The sequence below is a fragment of the Bipolaris zeicola genome, assembly GCF_000523435.1.
Source record: "Bipolaris zeicola 26-R-13 unplaced genomic scaffold scaffold_486, whole genome shotgun sequence".
Classification (NCBI taxonomy): Eukaryota; Fungi; Ascomycota; class Dothideomycetes; order Pleosporales; family Pleosporaceae; genus Bipolaris; species Bipolaris zeicola.
In genome coordinates, this window is record NW_006912535.1 from 1 (window position 1) to 7318 (window position 7318).

A 7318-nucleotide genomic window follows, 5' to 3' on the forward strand; every position below is an offset into this window, starting at 1 on the left:
GCACACGTTAGAGTTGGCGTAAATCGATTTCTCGCGACGTGTTACCCCTATATCCGATAGAAAATTGACGAGTTTCGATGAAAAATTTCTGCTTAAAAGTTGGTGTGTGTGATGAGCTCTTTGCCACCAGGGTATTGGGCGGGCTCAGCTATTGTACGAGGAATTATATCGCTATCCCATGAGACAAAAACTGTTATGTATGAGTCTAGGATGATAGTAGTTGCAGATAGTGAGCATCGAACTTACATTTGTCTCCGTCCAAATCGCCTCCAGACATTAGATCGGCGCTTGGTCGTTTCCCTTGTGTTGTAAACACAATGCAATCCACCAGATGCGAAAACTCGGGAACATCAACAGCCCTGAACTTCTGAAGATCACCTGGATGCAGACACGGGTTTCTCGTAACTAAGACTTCGGTGTTGATGATAGTGTGTGGCCTGCCGTCGCCATCCTTTGTGATGCGGATGAAACACTCGCCTTCTTTAAGTCGACCCGTGAAGCCATCTTTTGCGGTTGGATCACAAACACCAAAGAGTAAACGAGACTTGGGAATTGAAATTCGACATCTCTGTTCGTTGCGCTTGTTGACCATTCGATCGTATTCTTGCTTTACTAAACTCTTGAGTGTGACGTGCACTGAGTCTAGACCATCCAATAGCAGCTGTTCTGCCACATCTGTCCGGTCGATGTAGCATAGAAATGCAAAGGCAGCCTGAAAATTACCTTTTTGAGCGTCTTGGAGAAAGGTGAGGTGCCGTGTCTGCTTGGCAAGGAGCGTTTCCTGAGAGATCCCAAGTGTATGTAAGAGAACAACGATCTCATCGTTAAGACTACCAAAGGCGTAAGGCTGTCCAATATTAGCCTACCATTCATGAAATAAATTTGAATACGGTACTTTGGAATAATCCACCACAGCGAGACTGTAGTCTGGCGAATCTTTGAATTTCCGCATTGATGCTCGGAACTGGACCTGGATCTGCCCACGCAACGTCGGGTCCAGTGTCAAGACGCCTTTGTAACCCCGATATCGGATCTGATAAACCGAAGGGAGGTACCTTCGATTCCGAAAAACAATGTTTCGCTTTTGCGCCAGGTGCTGTGCTAGCTGAATAGAGATGAGGCCGCAACCATCGGTAAAGATGTACTGCTTGGTCGCGACATCATCAATGTCTTGACAACGATCGGGTGGCAGATCAAGTGCTATGTCCGCGCTAGAGAAGAGGAGCCCAATGCGCTTCGCTTTCTTGCCAACAGATTTCAGTTTTGAGAAATCTCCCATTGCCTCGACTTTGATAGATATCTCCTCTTTCGATGCTGCGTATAAAAAACAAGATCTTGATTTGAGCTGGCTGTTAGAATGGCCGAAGAAGTTGTAGGTAACGCCATTGATGGTGAGGCCTGAAACAAGCATTCTGGTGATCCAGTCCCCATTCTCCCGACCTGTGGCCGGTGTCGAAGCCTCACTTGCAATAAGAGCAGGCCATTGTAGCTTAAAATCTGCGAAAGAGAGGAGAATGAACCTGTCGAGAACGTCGTTTCTGATGACTCGGTTTGAGGGTGCAGCTGCAAAACGGAGGGTGATCTGTTGCTGGTAGATTGAGGAGATCATCGATACACATTTGATGAGCCCCGCCTTATTGGTCAGATGAGATACGGGAATATCTGGTACCGAATACTCCCATTTGACGTCTTCTGGAGACACACGGTGCTGCAGGGTTTTGACGAACGATCTGAATTCGCTCATCTTTGTGAATTTTCCAAGATTGGTTGATAGGAAAGAGGGAAATGGGAGGAATATACGGATCGCGGCGGATACGATTCTTGAGTTTTGCATCCCGTGTCAGACGGCCAAAAGGCCGATGACGTATCCCACCAAACCGTCACGAGCTATTGTAAACCTTGCTTCACAAATTCATTGCCCCTCTTTTAAAGTTTTTTCTCAGCTTCCTTTGCTTATAGTTTCACAGACTCAGCTGATAGTGAAATCCCTGAATCAGGTCCCCAGATATTATTGCAATAGCGGGAAGAAATAATGCTCAGTCATATGTATAGGATGGCTTCTGATCATAAGCTTAAGATGCCATTTCATTGGGTCGTTAGAGAAGACTTGGAAGGGCAGATATCAAGAGACCATAAAGTACGAGTTGCACAAAGTCAACTGATTTTCAGATTCTTCTTTCTGATCATGATAACTGATGGAGCTGATTGCGAGATGAGATTTGGGCCCCTCGAGAATTAGTGGTCGGTAAGGAGAGATGGATCCGTTTCTCCAATACTGTGATTAAACACCTGTTTGAACCATCTAAAAATAAGCTTATCATTTGACTAACCAGTGAAATAGAGATTGAGATAGATGAATGCGAACTCCAAACATGTAACACTTTCGTCGCTGTATGAAACGATCAAATCAGTCAGTCTCAATCTTCTCTTTGCAATTTCTGAGCTAGGAACTTGCACCATAGTTTGTTCATGTGCTAGGACTTATTTTTTGAACTATTGAAAAACTTAGGACCTCCTGACCCCGTCAAGGACAAATCCTTTTCTTGGTTTTGAAAGCCAGTGTCAAGTCTCGGTTCTAATTGGTTATATGCCCAGCCGTTGGTACCAAGCCAATGCTAGCTGTAGTGATAAGATAGGTTCGGAAATAGTAAGCGTAGCCCCAGTTGAGCTTATATTGATGATATTACGCGTCATTGAGGCTTTGATGTTACATACATAGATCGGGCGTTTCGCCGTGGCGAACAATGCGGGGTGAACCCCGGCAGGTAGTTATCTGGTACAATGCAGCGAACGCCACGATCGATGCATGTTAATAAAGGTAAACACTCATTCTCATGTAAGGGCGGGCAGTATAACCAAACATCTCCTCACTTCAACATAACTCATCTATATCAATATGAAAAACATCTACATCATTGGAGCGCAATCTACAGGCAAGAGCACCCTAGTCAACGCTCTAGAGGGTTGCTTCGGAGAAAGCGGGAATGGGATTAACACCCAGCGTCCGCTAATCATACGCGAGGTGGCGCGGAAAGTTCTGAAGAAGTATAATTTCAAGCGCGAGGACATCGCGACACTACCAATACGCGCGCTTCAACTCCAGCAAAGAATTCTCGCTGCTCAGTATGATGCTGAAACTACGGCATGCCCTGCGGGTGCATCTACTTGGTACATATGCGATCGATCCGGACTGGACCCTATTGTGTATGCGAAATGCCTCGTTGGAGAGCATGCGGCAGCGGAAATGCTGGCCTCTGAGTCTTGGCGAGAGCTCGAAGACCGAATGAAAGAGAGCATTGTAATATTATGTGAAGCGGGCTGTCAATGGCTAAAAGATGATGGAGTACGGCTAATGCCAAAGGACGAAGGGGAGTGGATGCGCATCGACGCTGCATTTCGTGACCTGCTAAGAATACGCGGTATCGATTTTTCTGTCATACCCAAGGACATTGCAAATCTTGAGGAGCGTGTAGGGTATGTAATTACAAGGAAATGCAGTGAATTCTCGAAAGTGGACGTGATGACGACTCGTCGCATGAGTACCTATGCAAGCCAGAGAGAGTAGCATTTGCGATTGGCAACAACAGATCTCTATACATGATTTCTTTGAATTATTTAGTTTTAATTCTGGCATTATATTTCTAATTGCTTCTTGTACGACCGAGAAAATGGGATACTTATCCGCATAAGTGGGTTAGCCCACCAAAACTGGTCATTACCAGTATTACAAAAATTTTCATAACTATCAAATAGCCTGGTCGAATACGCTGGCTTTAGTTTAGCTATATCTGGATGTATCTGAATCACGATGTCGCCAATGTAGTTGTAGCTGTATGACAAGTAAGCAGGTGGATCGCATTGCCCGAGCTCCAAAATTCCCAATTATCTGCTTCATTTGTAGTGTTCTGATACTAAGACACAACCTCCGCACAAATCGATTTGGATAGGGTGGCTTATTTGGTAGTAACGTGGTTTGCCATGGCAACTTTAATAGTAGAGCACTACTCTAACTCGGAAGGCAGTTCGACAGGCTTTGTGGGAGATGAGTGAGTAAGTACACCAGGAATCGAAAGAACACTGTAACATATCGAATGATGCGCCAGCTTGTGATCAATTTCTTACAAGCTAATTAGTTAAACAAGAAAGTCTTGATGTAACACGTGATGCGGGTGTCTCGGGTTAACTCCCTCGGTATCCCATATTGCCCTACAATATGTCGTGTCATATATTTGCAATTAAAGATGCGCGAACGGTCTGGTTTCCCGGTTTAGATTTGCCTACATATGAGCTGCAAGAATGCTGGGGACCCTTTCTGATAGTTTGTGATGTCATCTGCCGTCATATTCTCAATGGCGAAAGTTCTCTGCTCGCTGATATCTCCAGCAGTAAGAGCTTGCACAACAGGCGAAACAGCCATACTAAGACTGCGAAGCAATGCGCCCTGATACTTGTCCAGTATTTCGACAAACGCAGCATACTCAGCATCGGTGGGGGTCATTATCCTGCACATTAGTCACTACTATCTCGATGCTAATTACCACTTTACTCACATCGCATCGGTGATGCCAACGTCAGTCGCACTGAAGCCTCGATCTAGCATGATACCCAGGACGCCTTTACCGAATTTAGTTTCCAGAAGATGTAAGCGTTGGCCAAGTCGTCGCAGGTATGATATCCGCCGATACTTTGCTTCGTAGTCACTCGTATTGCATTTAACACTTGGATACATTTCTTGCATCATCCTTGCTGTCAAGTCGGCGACAGATTTATTGACTGGGTTTCCGGGTCTACCCAGCGAACTTGAGAAATCAGAGGAAGTCAACAGCACCCCAAGAGTAGATATTCCAGGGCCGCTGCAGTCCTCAAATAGCTCAACAATGTGGTGTCTTTGAAGCAGTTTAAAGTAAGAAGTGGTATGATCTAGATTATCAATCAGACGAACTCTTTCCGCTCTCGAGACTGTCATTGTTGTTTCAAAGGGAAGACGGCTTTCCTGTGCCCTCCACAATCTGAGGATGTCTTGTAGTCCGCCTATCAAACAGGGACTTCCAATATTTGTCAGGATCTTTTCGAACAATTCTATCTTGCCTTTGCACAACCGCTGGATCTCTTGCTGTATAACAGGCGTAAGAAAGACGTCTTGCGGGGTTATCGGCCTAAGAGATTGACTTGCTCGTTCTTCTTCACGGGCATATGTCCCAAATCTGTGGATGTTTGGATCAGCATTGGGTCTTTGGAGCTTCCTTCTCCGTCGAAGCTCAGCCTGGTGTACGTTGGTTCGTTTTTTTGTAGTTTTTCGAGAATCACATGTAGCACTGACGTTGTCGCGCCTCGAAGTTTCCTCTCCATAGATTAATGAAGAATTTACAATCTGTGAGCTTTCACCGGGGGATCCATCGATTGGTATTTCTATATTGGCTTCGTCTGTCTGGGAAAATTGGCTTGGCTGAGTTGGTGCGTTCAGCCCACCATCTCCGAACTCTATCGAAACATTTATCTCCGCCGGTGGTTGCTGAAGATTTGACACTCCATGCTGTCTTCTCCAAGAGCATGTCCAAGGAGCCTGGCCACTGCTATCCGCAAACAATGACGAATAGTTACCAGCATCGACATTGAACAGCGATCGCGCAAGGGAGCCCACATCGACCGATTCCGGAAGTTCATTCAGAGAAAGTAAAGAAGGATCTACAGTTTGGCTAGCAGTATTAAATAGACTAGATAGTATGCAATGTTAGCGCGCTGTAGTAAGGAGGGCTGGTCTAACTGACCCAAGATGAAGCATCGTCCTAGCCACGATACCAATATCTCTTCCAGAATCAAAAAAGACAGCCGCTATGATTGCATTAATCGCTTTCGCATGAACACTTGGTGACTGTGCGCCGTCTTTGTCGGCGAACCTAATGTAGCCGCTGATGCCTGTCCGTCTTGCGATAGACGCACAGTGTTCATTGTTAGCCACGCTTTTCTTAAAGTCATTGACGTTAGCTAAGTAGAGGTCAGCCTTGTTTCGTGGCATATGTTCGCAGAGTTCTACCTCTTGTGGCCTCTACTTCAAAGGCTAAGTAACTTAATATGAATTCGCTAAGTGCAGTGCCAAACTGCGCCAATTTTCGGTTTCCATCCCAATCTTCTTCTTGAACTCCGGCTGCTGTCAGTGCTCGACACAACGGCTCATATCCATGTTGGAAATTGTAACTAATAATATTTTCAACAGCCTGTGCGCTTGAAATTGAAGCCATAGCTATCGGGTTTACAAGACAATCCTTTCGATAAACAACAGCAACAGAGGAAAGGGGGAAGTGCAGGTAGTGTATTGCGTAGCCGAGCGAAGCGGAGAGTTTGTGTTATCTTACAGAAGTCTCCAATGCACATTCGTACGATCACATACGTCATATGGCATGCATCTGGCATCCTAGTGCAATTGCCAAGAAACGGTACGAGGAATCACAAAACTCAAAATGATATGAGTTCAAAGCATGTTGGAGTATGTTGGGGTATTTCTTTATACAGTTAATGTCTATTGGCTAATGATACTGTCAATCAAGAAAGCGTGTGCATGGTTGGGAGAAGCAGCTAACCGGTTAGAGTAAGTGGGATTTTCATTGAATGTCTGATGACGTAGACAAGTTCCTTGTGCAAGGATCTGAGCAATTACGTACCATTCCTAATATAGTCATTACAACAAACAACTCTGCAAATACCTATTTTCGACTAAAGTCAGCCCTTGTGTGAACAGAATTCGTCCGACCTTTCAGCCCCCATCTACGTCTTTCACAACGAAAATCAAGTGTACATTGAACCGGCCAATTTACATATATCATGTGAGCATGCCGGGCGTCCGGAAGAAAAAGTGTCCCGTTACACCGGGCGTCCCGGCACGCGAGGATTGACATTATTTAGGCTAGTTAGTTTATTAGTCAGCCACATTCATAAAGTAAGCTTAACCCAGGAATTCATATAGTTAACTAACATAGTTAATAGTTACGTACATACTCCAATCGCTACCGTCATCGTGGCTCATTGTCGATTTTTTTTAGGCAGAAACAAGCTTGAAGTAACTAACTATATCAAAGACACCGCAAAAAATCCGCTTCGGGTCACCAGGTGAAACAGAGTCAAACGCGATTGCGGCGGCAATCGACACAGATATCCAGTTGGCAGCTCTTGCATCGAAGGATGAAGTTCCGATGTCTGGCATTGCACATCTCACAACGAAACCCTCGCCTGNGGGCGCCTTCAGTAATCATCGAGAACTTCTTCCGTCCATAATGATTACATTCGTCATTGTCGCGGAGTTCTTCTTGTACTTCGTTAAGAC

The 7318-nt window shown here is 45.2% G+C and overlaps 4 protein-coding genes across 4 annotated transcripts; 2 read left to right on the top strand and 2 right to left on the bottom strand.

Moving 5' to 3' along the window:
- Positions 1-92: 92 nt before the first annotated feature.
- Positions 93-1744, bottom strand: COCCADRAFT_10243 (uncharacterized protein; the record flags this gene model as incomplete). The annotated part of the gene is made up of 3 exons (XM_007720462.1): positions 93-190; positions 247-847; positions 896-1744. 3 exons carry the CDS (start codon positions 1742-1744, stop codon positions 93-95), a joined length of 1548 nt encoding a protein of 515 aa, XP_007718652.1.
- A 1152-nt stretch (positions 1745-2896) lies between these two features.
- COCCADRAFT_10244 (uncharacterized protein) lies at positions 2897-4050 on the top strand (the record flags this gene model as incomplete). The annotated part of the gene is made up of 2 exons (XM_007720463.1): positions 2897-3474; positions 4023-4050. 2 exons carry the CDS (start codon positions 2897-2899, stop codon positions 4048-4050), a joined length of 606 nt encoding a protein of 201 aa, XP_007718653.1.
- Positions 4051-4267: 217 nt separating this feature from the next.
- Positions 4268-6239, bottom strand: COCCADRAFT_10245 (uncharacterized protein; the record flags this gene model as incomplete). The annotated part of the gene is made up of 4 exons (XM_007720464.1): positions 4268-4502; positions 4551-5714; positions 5769-5985; positions 6035-6239. The coding sequence occupies 4 exons, from the start codon at positions 6237-6239 to the stop codon at positions 4268-4270; spliced, it is 1821 nt and encodes a 606-aa protein (XP_007718654.1).
- Positions 6240-6787: 548 nt separating this feature from the next.
- Positions 6788-6961, top strand: COCCADRAFT_112725 (uncharacterized protein; the record flags this gene model as incomplete). The annotated part of the gene is made up of 1 exon (XM_007720465.1): positions 6788-6961. A coding segment is annotated over one exon (174 nt), but the record flags the coding sequence as incomplete, so codon positions are not given.
- Positions 6962-7318: the final 357 nt, after the last annotated feature.